Genomic DNA, 15,318 nt, shown 5'->3' with positions numbered 1-15,318 from the left:
ATTCCCAGATCGTGTTAGTGATTTGTCTCCAAGTCAATTACAGTCCTTGGAAATCACCGACATCCTTAACTCTGTCCTTCTCTTTACCTTATTCCGTGAACATGCATTGGTCTTGCCCCCTCTCTGGGTCTCTGTTATCCTATCTATAAAATTTTTATAATTGTAGCCTCCCCTAGCTTGGTCAAAATCTGTTTGTGGAATCAACAGCTTGTGTTTTGTCCTGATTCGGTTGAAACCAAGAAGGATTTGGAAGGAATTATTTTAAAAGACAAATTTTTCTTCTCTATTGTGATTCTAGAGCTGGGTAGGGGGAGGGACGCTTATTTGCCAAGGAGTGGGGGGAAGGGGAAATGTGGACAGGGCCACGAGCAGCTAGGAGTGAGGGGTGGGGTTGGGGCAGAGTTGGAAGGACACTGGGAATAACATTTAGGTTTCTGACCTTGACCACCTGGCCAGGGCTACAATTTCCACGGCTTCTGACACTTGGGCTGCCACATCCCACACCAAAAAGACCCAAGCATCAGTTGGAGGCTTCCAGAACCTCTTCTTTTTATTTCTACCCCAAACCACATTTCCAGATGTCTCTGCAGCAAAGTGAAATTCCACACAAACAAGGCTTAGAGAAAAACAGAAAAACAGAAAATGAAACAGTTGGCAGTGAAAAGCAGAAAGAGAAGATGGAGCCCTTAGAGAAGGGAGTATCCCTAAGGAGGTGGGGACAAGGGGAGGAGAAGGGGAGGAGGAGAGGAGGAGGAAAGCGGGCCTGTCTCTTTAAGGGGGTTGGCTGTCAATCAGAAAGCCCTTTTCATTGCGGGAGAAGAGGACAAAGATACTCAGAGAGAAAAAGTAAAGGACCGAAGAAGGAGACTGGAGAGACCAGGATCCTTCCAGCTGAACAAAGTCAGCCGCAAAGCAGACTAGCCAGCCGGCTACAATTGGAGTCAGAGTTCCAAAGACATGGGTGAGTTTCAAAAACTTTATCATGGAAGATTCAAGCAGGCACAGAAATTTGCAAGAGAATTTCCAACTCTAGGGTCGGGGTTTCCAATGGCTTCAATGAGTTGTGTTTTGGCACTTGTTTTGTCTAATTCCTTAGCACTTGATTAGGTTAACTCCTTCTCTGCTGTAAGGAGAATGATGCTTTATTGCCAAAGAACTCTAGTAGCACGTGGAGAGTACCACAGGTCCTTGGAGAGAGTGCCCAGAGGGTTGGATATGGTCATGTGTCCTCCTACCCCCTCACTTCCCTCTACCTTCTCTTTCCCCCTGTTCTCAGGCCCTGGTAGTGCCTGGGTCAGCTGACATCCCTGGTTCTTCTGGAGACAAATAAGTGTGGGCTGGCCCTCAGATGTATAAAATAACTGCTTGCTTGATACAAAATTTGGACCCTGCTTGGCCCTCAGATGTATAAAATAACTGCTTGCTTGATACAAAATTTGGACCCTGCTTGGCATCCCCCAATTGGGGAATTGGGCAAGATGGAACTCAGGCTTGGCTATGGCTAAGAAGGCCAATCTCAGGTTCAGGAAATGAAAATAAAGGTCTCAATGGCTTTACCATGGGGAGTGGATATGGGTAGCATCTGTGTGTGTGCACATGCATGCACACACACAAATATGGGTGACCATATCCAGCAAACATCACAGACTGAGCCTTTCTGAGGGTGTGATTCAGACTCTAAATCCCTTCTATGACAAGGAAGCTGCTGGGACCCTAGAGCTCTTACTGACATGGTTGAGTACTGAAAGCTTCTCCAGGTTCTATGAACAAAGAGAGAAGCTATAAGGTCTGGTCTTTGGTAGTGTCTACTTAGAGCAAACTGTACAGAGCACAAGGGTCTTTGTCCACAGCGTTGTGTAGACATCACTCACATTTGGCAAAAGAAGAGTAGCAGCCTGAATGCATCCTAAATGAAATGAGAATCAATTTTCCTCTGTATTCACCATCAAATGTAGTACCTAGAAGACTCCAGCAACAATCCATGGGAAAAAGGTTTTAGATTATATTAAACTGGTGTCAGCCTTTAGGTTGTTTCATCCTGAGAGAGATCTTTGAAGCATGTACTCAGCGTGGATAACTGAGAGGGCAGGGCACTGGACTAGAGCCAACACAACCAGGTTCGAATCCCAGATCAGCCACTTAGGAGCTTCATGACCTTGGGTAGATCACTGTGAATTATCACTTCATCATCTGGAAAATGGGGATAACAATAACTGCTTTGTCTACTTTCAGGGTTGTGAAAATCAAGTAATAATGATGCGGATGTCCTTTGAAAATGGGCAAGCTCTATAACAATTATAAATAATGATCATACCAATTATTATGCAATAACACATGTATAACCTGACTCTTATTCTTTCCAAAGTGGTTTTGGGCTCTCTTTGTGCATACTTTGTGCACTTGGATAAGAATCATTTGACCAACTGAGTGTGGCCAGGTGAGAGGTGAATGTTAGGGGAACTCAGTTCCTACCCTCGGTAACATCAGGAACCCTATGTAACGTCAGGGCAGCTGATTGGGTAGGTTGTGAATTAAAAAACGGAGAGGGAGTAAAGAACAATACGGAATATTACTTCTTCAGGGGATGAAAGCCTTGAGGAAAAGGCAGGATAAATGAGGTGACTACAGGGACAGTTTTCTGTTATGGAGGCTGGATGATTTCCTCCAGGGGAATCTCCAGGGAATATTGCCACAGGTAAGGGCATAGTTGAGGTTGTGTATTGGATATCAGATCTTGGGGGTGGGCAATCCTTGGGCCAGATGCACATGAGAATTGTAGCCTTTGAGTTTTCAATTATTCAATAACAAAGTATCTCAAGTTTGTAAATAATAGACCATCTCTAACAAGGTGCCATACTGCTATTACTTCTGACATGGAGCGCGTTGCTGTTCAACAATTGTAGTACACAAATTATATCATGGAATCTGGGATTGGAAGGAACTTTGGAAGCTGCCTGAGCCAATCTCAAGGCAGGATTCCCTTCTACAACAGCTAATTAAATGTTCCTATGGCCTCTGTTTAATCACCCCCAGAAATGGAGAGCTCACTACCTCGACCATATGCAATCTTATAGGATGGGAAGCTGAGAGGAACACTGAATTCAGTGTTGTCTATATAAAAGGTTTATGGGGGAAATGATAGTTCATTAAACCTTGTCCTGACTTGGGGAGGGGATGTTCCAAATGAGTCTTTGGGATAACAATGGAATCGGAAAAGAGCTAAAGAGCAGTAGCTGATTATTCTCTGCTCAGTAACACAGTGCCATTACTGAACAGCAAAACGTTGGCTCCTGCAAGCCTGTTGTTTGAGAACAGTGGCTGTTACCCTGGTAACCAGACTATGATGCTTCCCTCCAAAGGTGGCTGTTTGCCGAGCAGTATAGTTTTGGCTGGTGCAGACTAAGTGAGGGTAGCCGAGGCAAGAAAGAAGTGTGGATGCAAAGCAAGGGTCCAGTTTTACAAAATTCCTGAAGACTAATTGAATCTCACTGGGATGGCAAGAATGCCACAAGAATGCCAAGAGCTAAAAAGAAACCAGATCCAAACCAGCATACTCACTTATTCTTCCGAGAGACTGTGACTAAAATGATCACGACAGCCTTCCCCACCCTATTCCTCACCTTGGCCCTGCAGAGCCAGAGGAGCTCTTGGAGAGCCAGGCAGACTAAAAGTCCTGCTCTGCTTGGAGGAGCTTTTGCCCTGGCTCTGTGCTATGAAAGCTGGAAGTTTACTCAAGAACCTGACAACTAGAACTATTCTCTCAAAGCTATGTGAGTAGTAATAAGGCCTAAGAACCCCTGGGAGATGGGTGGGAGGGGACATATAGTGTTTAAACCCATCAAGCACTGGTACCCAGCCAGTGGCATCTTTTTCTTTCTTTGCCTTCTTGTGTATTAACCTGAAGCCCTGAAAACCATCCCCAGGGTATAGTTCTTGTTCTGAAAGAAAGCAACTGTAGAAATGCCCTCCTTGCCTACAGAACTTCAGATCCCAAGAAGATCAGGTAAGGTCACATCAGCCTGGAAGTCAAACAGAGCAGGTTTCCCTTTCTTTCCCACTGTTAGGGCCTACCCAGTGCTAAACTTTCCTCAAAAACCCTACAAGTACTGATTGATTAATTCCTCCTTGGCTATTTAAAAATGGTCCTAAGGGTGATCTTGCAGCTCTGTACTTGCCTCTGAGCTCTCTGCTAGGCTCTGGAAAAGAATCAGTGACATCCCAAGGAAGGGAACAAGGCTCGCCAAATCAGCTTCACACTGCAACCAAGGAGAGAGGAAGAAATGGTGAGAGACTGACCAAAGAAATAAGGTATAGAAAATGTTGTCTCTTAGCTTATTGTCAGGTGCTTATTTTTTACCTCTGTGTAAGTGGGCAAGATGAAGACAATGTGTCAGGAATAGAGTTTAATAACCAAGCTTCTATTCCAACTTCCCAATGTTTGGTCATATATTGGTGTGTGTGTGTGTGTGTGTGTGTGTGTGTGTGTGTGTGTGTGTGTTTGGGAAGGAGTGGGGAGTATAGGAAACAAGTTGGCCCAAATGCTGTTGCTATAGTAATAATAATATCTGTCCAAAGAAGAGGTTGAGATTCCTTTTTATTTAACTTTATCCATATGACTTGACCATTCATCAGGCTTAGATTCCCATGTCCCAGTGGTTGCAGGGCCCCTTTCCACCACTTGAATGCAGTGTAAGTGCTGAGTTCACATAGGGAAGACAAGATTATAGGCAGGGCTTTGTCTGACCAGGATAAGGCCAGAAGCAAAAGTCTTTGTCTCTGGCACCTCCTGACGATTGTTGTTTTACTCCTAGAACACACCCACTGATCTCCATCCATCCCCAGTACCAGTCACGGTTGCTCTAGCATCTTGGCCCTGTCAACTGCTTTAGGCCCCAATCAAGGAAGCCTCTGTTTGTGGAGTGAGGTTAAGGGGTGGGTTCTGGGAGGAGGGTAAGACTGTAGTGCAGATTAGAGACTTAGGGAGATGGGGCCAGTTTTTCACTCAATGAGCCTGCCTGTTGTTTAGCTCTATTGTATAGGGTTCTTCTATCTCTCCCTTTGTCAGCTGGATTCAAGGGACAGGCTAGGAATTGTGCAAGGCACAATTGGTCTCTTTCTACCATCTCTTTCGATGAAAGCCCTTCCTCTCCTCCCTTTGATGAGTTCCCAGATTCACACTGAATTTCCATCATGGAGCTGGTCCTTGAGGCGTGCCCAGGGCATGGGAAAGGAGGGAGGGCTTGGGAGCTCTTGGCTCCTGCTTAAAGAGACAGCAAGCACCAGGATCAACACAGTCCCTTGGATGGACATGGATCTGGATAAGATTAACAATGGTCCTGTTGATCTTTGTCAGATTCCTGTGAAGACTATTGGTCAGAAGGGTTTGAAGTTCTATCACAGATTGATTAGACTCATTTTGGAAGTTTGCAGATAAATCTAGCCAACACCTGAGTATTTCCCCTTTGCTTACATTTTGCCCACAGGACTTGGTCATATACATTTTAACACTAAGTTATAGGTAGCTTTGGTCTTTGATTCACAGACACAGGTTTGTTCTCCCCAGCAAGACTGAAAGGTCAGTGAAGAAAGGGACTGGCCTTTATAATTCACTTTTGTTTCTCATAGTGCCCAGATTACTTCAAATATGCTTAATAATTGTACTGAATCCACAACAAAAGAAATGAAAGAAAAACACTGGGAAGGGTCATTATTTTTCTCTATGACCTCTCATCGAAGTCAGGCAGTTTAATCCAATGGAGTTGCATTGGGTAATATTATTATTGTTGTAGTTCTTTTATGCCACCTCTACCATGTGACAATCTGTACTTAGCCTGGAAATGTGAGCATGACTCTTGGGAAAGCCAAAGAACTCCAGAATCCCTCACAGCCTCCCTGAATCAAACCAATACCATTTCAACCATGAAGGGTGCTGAAATGGAGAGCTTACGGCTTTAGGCTATTGTTCACACATTCCCAAGGACATTTCTTGGGCTGTGAAAAATTGAAGTGAACCCAATGGACCTTTCTCAGAACGTTTTGATTGTCAACTACTTGGATGAAGACACACTTTTTTTTTGCGTGTTCTGAGTTTTTCCCAGTTGAAATCCAAAAGTTGATTTTTTGCTTGGCCAGACTGACTGAGATTTTTCATTTTTGCTGAACTTAGATGTCCCCAGAACCAACCTCATCCGTGAAGAGGTGGACATGTAATGTGTGTGTTGATATCATTGAACTATGTAGAGCTCCAGAGTGATTTATCTGGGGCCATTTATTTCCAACTCCATGTTAAAGACTCATTAAAAACTATGTCTTCCTTGTCCCTTGCTTTGAGTGGCAGTGCAGTGGAAAAGGGGTACCAAGTTATTTGAAGTCTAAGAAAATAGAGGAAAAATGTATGTAAAAAGAAAGTATATCAGTGGATGATCCAGAGTGGCTCCCAAGGCTTAGCCCTTTATCACCTAGTAAGGACACTACAAATGACACTCTATGGTTATTTGGATGATGATCAAGGGATCAGATACATTAAGGAGAATTTTTCCTTATCTTTATAACCGTGGAGGGGACATTGGCTAAAACTTAGAGTGGAATTCCCTGTTTGGCTGGCAAAAGTTCAAGTTCCTTCATCCCTGATCGCACCTGAACCATTTAGCTCTTCCCAGGGTGAAAAAGCTGGGGTGAGTGAGTGGCACAGGACGGTCACTTGCTAGGGTGGATGGCTGTCCTTACTCTGGGCCAAATAAACAGTTCTGCCATTGTTCCCTGGGTCTGACCCCCTCCCCACCCCCAGGCCTGCAGGCCCCTGCAGAATACCAATGAGGCTCCTGGGATCTCAGGGAAAAACAAGGCTTCTTTGTCCAGGGGAGCTATGGAGGGCTCTGTCCAAGCCCTGACCCTGTGCTGGGGAGAGAGGGAACAGAGAGGTCACTGACCTTCTCCTCCCCCCACCCTCAGGCTTCAGAGACCTTCTTTACTAGAAGAGTCTAAGAGTTTGGGGGTGGGGAAGAGTTGGATAGACAGAGTAGGAAAATAGCAGCACTGTTTATTTCCAAGCTCTTTTTCTTAACTTACAGGATGCATCTAGTATCTTAACCTGTTGAGAAAGAAGATCAATTTCTGGAATATTCCCTGAGAACAATGATCAATTTCAACTGCTGTGTTTTTCTTTCTGGTATATACATGTGTGCATGTGCACATTTGCATGCACGCATGTGTGCACATGCATATGCGTGTGCACACATACGCGTACACGACACACACACACACCATGGCCCAGCTCTGATGAAGCACTGTTACCAAGCACTATTGCAAAGTTCATACTAAGTAAACTCTGCCTCCACCACAGCAGCACAGCTACAAATTGATTGCTTCTCATAGAGGCCAAATTTTCTTTTTTTTTTTTAAGATTTATTTATTTATTTATTTATTTATTTATTTATTTATTTATTTGACAGAGAGAGAGAGACAGCCAGCGAGAGAGGGAACACAAGCAGGGGGAGTGGGAGAGGAAGAAGCAGGCTCATAGCAGAGGAGCCTGATGTGGGGCTCGATCCCATAACGCCGGGATCATGCCCTGAGCTGAAGGCAGACGCTTAACGACTGCGCCACCCAGGCACCCCAAAATTTTCTGGCAGCAGTTCTTCAGTTCTTGGAAAAGGATGAAAATTCAGTTCTCCTGCAAATATTAGCTACTTATTCTGCTTGCCTTGGGCTTCTGAGCCTCATCTCTAGTGTCATATACCAGAATCTTTGAGGAAGAGGCTCTTTGAGGACCAAGGAAGGGCATGTCATTTTAGGGGATGATGGGTAATAGAACTCACTCATTCTGTGGCTTTGAGAACAGAAACAAATGCTTCTACCTCAACTTTCTCCTCATAGAGATAATCTGGTCCTTCAAAATCTGTTCACATTGCATCAGCCATGCAAATCAACAGATATTTAAGCACACCGGGCTAAAAAGAAGCTGTACTAGTATTAAGAGGGTCGGGCAAAGGACTCCCCTAGTCCTTGCTACCATGGCATAGACAAGTGAGCTTTGGATAAAAATGCAAACCTAGAAATTAGTACAATTTGCTTTCTTTTTTAAGGAGTGCCGACATGCTTTTCCAAAAGCAGCTTCTCAGCACATCAGCTGTATATGTGTATATAATTCATATATACATAAAATACAGAAAAAATACTTCTTATATCATATCTCTGTATATTATATGATGTATGAACAGATGTATAAAATCAGTAGCATGCGCATGCATGCACGCACACACACACACACACGCATATGCATATATATTTGGGATCTGGCCAAGTGGCCCAAGGGAGTCACCGTTTCCTCATCTACTAAGCCATCTATTTGACATTTGTTGAGTTTTGCTCCATGTGGCACTTACAGCATGGGGCTAGTACTTGAGGCACAGCTGTTCTTAGAGCCTATGACTTCTTGTGTGCCTTTCCTGTTTCTCAGCAACACTGGCATGGGGCCTGGGGTGACAGGTCTCGGTATCTCAGGAACTCTTAGCACTCTGAGACACCTGTGTTCCCAGGCTTTGGTGTGTTTTCGTCATGCCAGAAAGATGTTTCATGCTTTGATGACTTTGTATAGAGTCTTTTTTGTAGCTGTTTTGACAGAACTCCAGTGTAAGCCTGAGGGTGCAGACATTGGCCCAGCTGCAATATAGGGGGACAAATCAGCCATGCAAAATGTTCAAAAATCATTAAGCTTGCATTTTTATTACCGTGAATAATAGTCACCCTCCCATTACCATCTCCTGCTCTCTGCCAGTTTCCTCCTTCCCTTTGGACTGCTCTCCACATGATATTCTAGATGAGAAAGAAGCAAGCATTCCATGCGACAAATACACAATGTTAAGGAATATCCAGGAGCAGGTGATTTCCAAAGTTCCCCCACTTGGAACTCTCTCTAAGGCTCAAATCCTGTCTGACAATACCAACATCTCTGGCCTGCACCCATCCCTTTGTGGAACTCTTGTTGCATTTCCCTTCTGTAACCACTTACTTGGCTGCCTGAAATTGTTAGTGGAATATATTAGGTCTACCTAGCTCATTCTTCCTCAGTAAACAAAAGACTCCCATATGGCAAAGTCTATGTCTTTTATGTTTTCACATCCCACATAACACCTGGCACAATGCTGGGCATATAGTAAGTACTAAGAGTTGGTAAATGACTGAAACAAACAAATAAGAATGATAAGAAAGGAGAGTATGATCGCATAATCTCCCTAGCTTGCTACTTTGATGATGGATTATTTTTAAAAAACCCATACATTCCGGGAATTAAAAGTAAGGACTTATTTTTAAGAATGGAACAAAGTAATGTTTTTGGGTCAATCTCACATTCCAGAAGCCTGAAGTTGGAGAATCTCCTGCTTTTGGACTCTGGGGTGACTACTCCATCTGTGCATGTGAGCACAGGGCTTGACTGGTCGGCCAGAGGGGCATGGGTGGCACGAGCTACTTATGAAACATCCCTGACTTTTCCCCTCCTTCCTCCCCAGGCTTGTTAGAGTGCTGTGCAAGATGTCTCGTAGGGGCCCCCTTTGCTTCCCTGGTGGCCACTGGATTATGTTTCTTCGGGGTGGCACTGTTCTGTGGCTGTGGACATGAAGCACTCACTGGCACAGAAAAGCTAATTGAGACCTATTTCTCCAAAAACTACCAGGACTATGAGTATCTCATCAATGTGTAAGTACCTGTTATCCTACACAAAGCCCTCCCTTTTCCCCTCTCTCCCAGGAGACATACGGAACTCATTAGTACGTTAGTGATTAGTAGGGGGTTAGCGTGGAGCCAGACAGGATTCCTGAGTCTTCCCTCTATTTGCAGATTTCACCTATGCCCCATCGAGGGTCCTAAATGAGAGGGAAGTGCCAAATTCAGAAAGGGGAGTTCTGTCTGCCTGCCAGCCCACTTCTCACTGCCCACCCCCCACTGCACTTGCTTTGTCCCACATGTTCTAACTTCTGACCATAGGTTAACATTGACTGAGTTGGAGCCTCTGCAGTGATAGGTATGGAGAACTCAGGGAAGGCACAATGACTGGGGAGATGGGGGCCACTGCTCTTGCTCTGACATACCATTTGAGTCTGCTCAGGCTCTGTACTAAGACTTTCCTGTTCCTAGCATGTTAGGCCCCTATTCCTTCATCCCTCTTCCTCCCGGTCTAGCTCCTCTCTGCTTTCTCCTCTGAGGGAACATCTCCAAAGGGTCTGGCCAAGGAGAATAGAACTCTAGTTCTTCAGGTCACAGGGTAAGCAAGGGGTGGAGGAACCCAGTGATTCCTCTAAAGAATCCCTAGCCTTGTTTAGGTGCTCACTCAAGTGTCCACCTTACTTATACAGGAAGGGAACTGGGTCCTCAGTTAACAAGAGTTCCTGATATCTTCTGTTTATCTGTTAATGCAGGATCCATGCCTTCCAGTATGTCATCTATGGAACTGCCTCTTTCTTCTTCCTTTATGGGGCCCTCCTGCTGGCTGAGGGCTTCTACACCACCGGTGCAGTCAGGCAGATCTTTGGCGACTACAAGACCACCATCTGCGGCAAGGGCCTGAGCGCAACGGTAACAGGGGGCCAGAAGGGGAGGGGTTCCAGAGGCCAACATCAAGCTCATTCTTTGGAGCGGGTGTGTCATTGTTTGGGAAAATGGCTAGGACATCCCGACAAGGTGATCATCCTCAGGATTTTGTGGCAATAACAAGGGGTGGGGGACAATTGGGCGTGAGTCTGTGGCCTCATCCCCACCCAAGGCTGGGTCCTCTCTAGGGGCCTGGCTTTTGAGTGAGGAAGTGATGGCTACAGCCGAACGAGAAGGTCAGGAAGAACGTGGTGCCCAGCTGGCTTAGCCTCACTTTTTAAAAGTTCCCTAGAAAATTTCATCTCAAAAAAAAAAAAAAAAATAAATAAAAGCATGAGTTTTGTGGATACTTCATAAAATCAGACCATTTCTAAGCCATCTGTTGACATTCCTTTACTCTCCTCTTAGCAGGGACCACAACAAAATTAGATTTGACCACCTAAGAGCCTAAATGCTACTCATGGGATTGAGAGGCAGGCACCTGATCTGAGAGGAGGGTGGATCGTGGAAATTAAATAATTCCACTCCAAGGTGGAATTCACAATGTTCTGGGATTCTACACTGTTCGAGGTCCCAGAGGAAACTAGCATGGATCTACATATTTAATGTTTCATCTTTGAGGGTTATCCATGTTTCTAGTAAGGCACACATTGGTTTTCAGTCTCTAGAGTCAAGATCTTTGGGGGCCTGAATATCTGTGGGTTATGGTGATATCTTTTGTGGCCAGCAGTTGGCTTAGAAAGGTTTTTGGATCTGAAGTTTAAACCTCCCATTGGCTTTGCTCAATGACTAGGGATGAAAAGTCCTATGACAAGGAACATTTTCTAAGCTCAGCCTAAGGTGAGAAATGGCACGACTTTCTTCCAAGATCTGTTTTGATTTCTTTACACCTTATCTGCCCAAAAAATCTCCTGAAGCCTCTCTAACCCAGGGATCCTCCTCACTCCAACCCCTACCCTTTCCCCCCACCCTCCATCACACTTGGGGCCAGTTCTCTAGTAGATACTGCCAGTGACATTTGGCACAGGTGCCCTGCTTACTAATTTCATTTGGCGGAGATACCTGGACTCTGGTTTCCTACCTGGCACATGCCACTCCAGGATCTCCCAGTTTGTGTTTCAATGTCTGCAGGCCGATGCTGATTTCTAACCACCCCATGTCAATTGTTTTAGTTTGTGGGCATCACCTATGCCCTGACCGTTGTGTGGCTCCTGGTGTTTGCCTGCTCTGCTGTGCCTGTGTACATTTACTTCAACACCTGGACCACCTGCCAGTCTATTGCCTTCCCCAGCAAGACTTCTGCCAGTATAGGCAGTCTCTGTGCTGATGCCAGAATGTATGGTGAGTTAGGGTGTTGGTGCCTTGGCTCCCCAACCCCTATGAAAGCACTATATATTTGGTTCTTTACTTGGGATGACAAGGGTGGTGATTATAGAGAAAAATATTATGGATGCCTGGATCTTAGTTTGTTATTTCCTCCCCACTGAAATTGGAGAGATTTCTTCCCTTGGAAGGGAACTTCTCTTAGAAGTGGTAGGAGTTTTCTTGGCTGTTCACCCTGCTCTAGCCTAGTTGAGAAGCAGTACATTTCAATAACAAACACAAGATTACACAACTGTTCAGTACCACCTTCTATTTTTTTTTTTTTTGGCAAATCTTTACAAAAGAGGATCCTGATTGTTAGTGGAATTCAACTTTTCAGCCAGGATGAGTAAAGATATAAGAAGGGCTCTGAAAGAAAATCTCCATGGAGCCCCACAACTCCATGAAGCTCACACCCTGGTTGACTTGTGTGTCTTACTCAGGTGTTCTCCCATGGAATGCTTTCCCTGGCAAGGTGTGTGGCTCCAACCTTCTGTCCATCTGCAAAACAGCTGAGGTGAGTGGGCCATTTGAGTTCTTTTACAATGGAGTGGCTAGGACCATACAAATTTCTACCCATGGCCTTCAATTTTAAAAGCCACAGGTTTTTTGTTTTTGTTTTTTTGCTGGATTTTGAGCATAGATGCTAAAACATCTATTTTCCCTATAGCTGTATAGAAAGCCTTCCATTCCACGACTTCCTTTCTTAAAGGACAAATTTGTAGTTTTAGGTAAAGATAGAGATTAATGACAAAATCCCCCAAATGAAAAAAATTTATCCTTTTAGTTAAAAACCTTATGAAGAAAATGATTTATGCAGAGAGACACACTCCTCAGTTTTATAAAAACACTTTCAGTTTGGAACCCCTCCATCTCTAATGAGAAGTAAAAACAAAAAGTACATTTAAAAGAGGAAAACACTGTATTGGCAATGGGTATCATCTACAAATGAGGCCGGGGAATAAAACCAAGTCCTGAGGAAGACGGCAGTAACTTTAAATGTTTAAAACCTTAAACAGTGACTTTAAAATTTGGGATCCTGGCTACAACTGTAGGGATACTGTTGATTAAAATATTTTATGAGTGTTTTATGAGTATTCTGTGTTCTGAGTGCTATGGGGTTAGGTGCTGTGATGTACATTAAAAAGCAGGAGGCCTACACTCAGGGAAGTGGCAGTTTAGTTATAGATGCAGAATTAACACACAGGAAGATATCAATGCATTCGGAAAGCTGCATGCACGATCTACAGCAGAGCATAGTTTTGCAGGTGCAAGAAACTCTTCTCCCTTTTGCCTTTTCTTGCAGTTCCAAATGACCTTCCACCTGTTTATTGCTGCCTTTGTGGGGGCTGCAGCCACACTGGTTTCCCTGGTGAGTTGTCTGAATGTGATCTTGGCAAATAAGTGGTCTTGGGATAGCCTGGGTACAGCTATGCTGAAAGGCAGAAAGATAGATTGCTAACCTTGCGACGCTGGAGAGAAGTGCCTGGGAAGAGACAACAAAGTGTAGACTGCAAACTTCTACTTTGGGTTGGCAAGGTAGAAAAACTTCCGAAATTAGACAGGAACAGGAAAAGTGGTATGAGGAAAGAGAAGGTAAGAGATTAATGATCAGACATGATAATATTTAGCGTTTACAGAGCATGTAATATAGCCAAGGGGTTTGCAGTCAGAAATTGCAGTTAATTCTCAACACGTGCTGGTCAGATGAGTGACAAGAACAAGGAAACATTACTAAACATGATTTTCCAAAGCCTGGAATTCTATATTCTGTCAATACGAATCCACCTTGGGCACTCTCCAAGAGATTTACTTCTCCTGAAAACACGGAGAGGACCGTCTAACATTATTGGAACTGTTATGACTATGATGTGATTCTACGCCCCAGGTCCTGCTGACGGCGTTACAGTGCAGTGTCAGTGGGGTGCATTCATTGTTCAGATTAAAAACCTAGGGCACTGAAGGGTGAAGGAATTTACCTGTAGTCATTAAATAAGTAGTGATAAGAATAAGCTCGCAGAACGCCTGGCCGCTACTGCTGAGGCTTTTATACAAACTGGAGTTGTTCCTCATTCTGGAAAATAAATTGATGCATGAAGCAGGCAGGGCTGTTCTGCCCATTGCGGTTGTGTGTCTGCAGCAAGCAGCCTGTGACTCCAGGTCACTCAGACACATGGATGGGATGATGGCAGAGCCCAGTGCATGCACTGTGCACTTTCCTGAGGAAAACCCAGTGCCAGGGCGCTTAGCATAGGAGTGGAATAAATCCTTGTCGAACTGGCCTGAGCCATTAGAAGGAAATGTGTCAGCGAGGACTTCTAGTCAAGTACATAGGGTGAAAGCCTGGGACATGCTGCTTTTTGCAGATCAGGGGTTTTTCCTTTATTTACCTGATTTTATTTCTACCCTTCCTCATTCACAAAAGCTTTGGAGGAGGGAGAGCTTCCTTTTCAATTCTCACTCGTATTTTCTCTTCTGTTCCTACAGCTCACCTTCATGATTGCTGCCACTTACAACTTTGCCGTCCTTAAACTCATGGGCCGAGGCACCAAGTTCTGATGTCCTGTAGAAATTTCCCTTTCTCTAATAGCGAGGCTCTAACCACACAGCCTACAATGCTGCGTCTCCCGTGTTAACTCTTTGCCTTTGCCACTGACTGGCCCTCTTCTTACTTGGCGAGTGTAACAAGAAAGGAGAGTCTTGTGGTGATTAATGTCTCTCTGTGGACTCTCCCCTCTTATGTACCTCTTTTAGTCATTTTGCTTCACAGCTGGTTCCTGCTAGAAATGGGAAATGCTTCAGATGGTGACTCCCCAACTGCAAGTCACAATGGAATGGAGGCTCTAATTCAATTTTCAAGCATCTCCTGAGGACCAGGAAGTGTTTTCTCCTCAAAGGGCACTTCCACTGATGGAAACAAAGTGGAAAGAAAGATGCTCAGGTAGAGAGAAGGGATATACCCGGCCCCCTTGATATCTATTGGGGCCAAATATATTCTCCTTGGTGTACAAAACAGAGAACCCACTCCTATCTCCCTCTTACCACTGAAGATAGAAGAAAAAAAAAGAATACCAAAAAAACCAATAAGAGCATTTACCCAAATCTACCTACTGCAGCTGGGAGAAGGGGGTCAAAGCAAGGATCTTTCACCCATAGAAAGAGAGCACTGACCCTGATGGCGATGGACTATTTAAGCCCTAACTCAGCCAATCTTACTTATAGCATAAGGGAGCGTAGTGTCTGTGTAGACCAAGTGGGCACCTGGCCTTACACCTTATTAGGGAAGAGAAGCAGGGCATTGTCAGCATCTTCTCACTCCCTTCTCCTTGATAACAGCTACCATGACAACCCTGTGGTTTCCAAGGAGCT

General features: G+C 44.5%; 1 protein-coding gene across 2 annotated transcripts; it reads left to right on the top strand.

The window, feature by feature from the left end:
• Nucleotides 1-822: 822 nt before the first annotated feature.
• PLP1 (proteolipid protein 1) lies at nt 823-14,658 on the top strand. Of its 2 annotated transcripts, none has more exons than XM_045779414.2 (7): nt 823-961; nt 9,510-9,696; nt 10,416-10,572; nt 11,760-11,928; nt 12,393-12,466; nt 13,256-13,321; nt 14,437-14,658. In XM_045779414.2, exons 1-7 carry the CDS (start codon nt 958-960, stop codon nt 14,506-14,508), a joined length of 729 nt encoding a protein of 242 aa, XP_045635370.1. In that variant the 5' UTR covers nt 823-957; the 3' UTR covers nt 14,509-14,658. The 2 variants fall into 2 exon arrangements, with proteins under 2 accessions (XP_045635370.1, XP_045635369.1); XM_045779413.2 differs by having other exon boundaries at nt 10,416-10,677.
• The last annotated feature ends 660 nt before the right edge of the window (nt 14,659-15,318 follow it).

The sequence above is a fragment of the Ursus americanus genome, chromosome X (genome assembly GCF_024610735.1).
Source record: "Ursus americanus isolate L20-20 chromosome X, mUrsAme1.1.p, whole genome shotgun sequence".
NCBI lineage: Eukaryota > Metazoa > Chordata > Mammalia > Carnivora > Ursidae > Ursus > Ursus americanus.
The sequence above is the reverse complement of the archived record's forward strand: the minus strand, read 5'-3'. Positions and strand labels throughout refer to the sequence as shown.

Coding starts and splice junctions, on each gene's coding strand:
- PLP1 (XM_045779413.2), top strand. Junction 12,467..13,255: donor CCATCTGCAAAACAGCTGAG/GTGAGTGGGCCA, acceptor CTTTTCTTGCAG/TTCCAAATGACCTTCCACCT. Junction 13,322..14,436: donor CAGCCACACTGGTTTCCCTG/GTGAGTTGTCTG, acceptor CTGTTCCTACAG/CTCACCTTCATGATTGCTGC.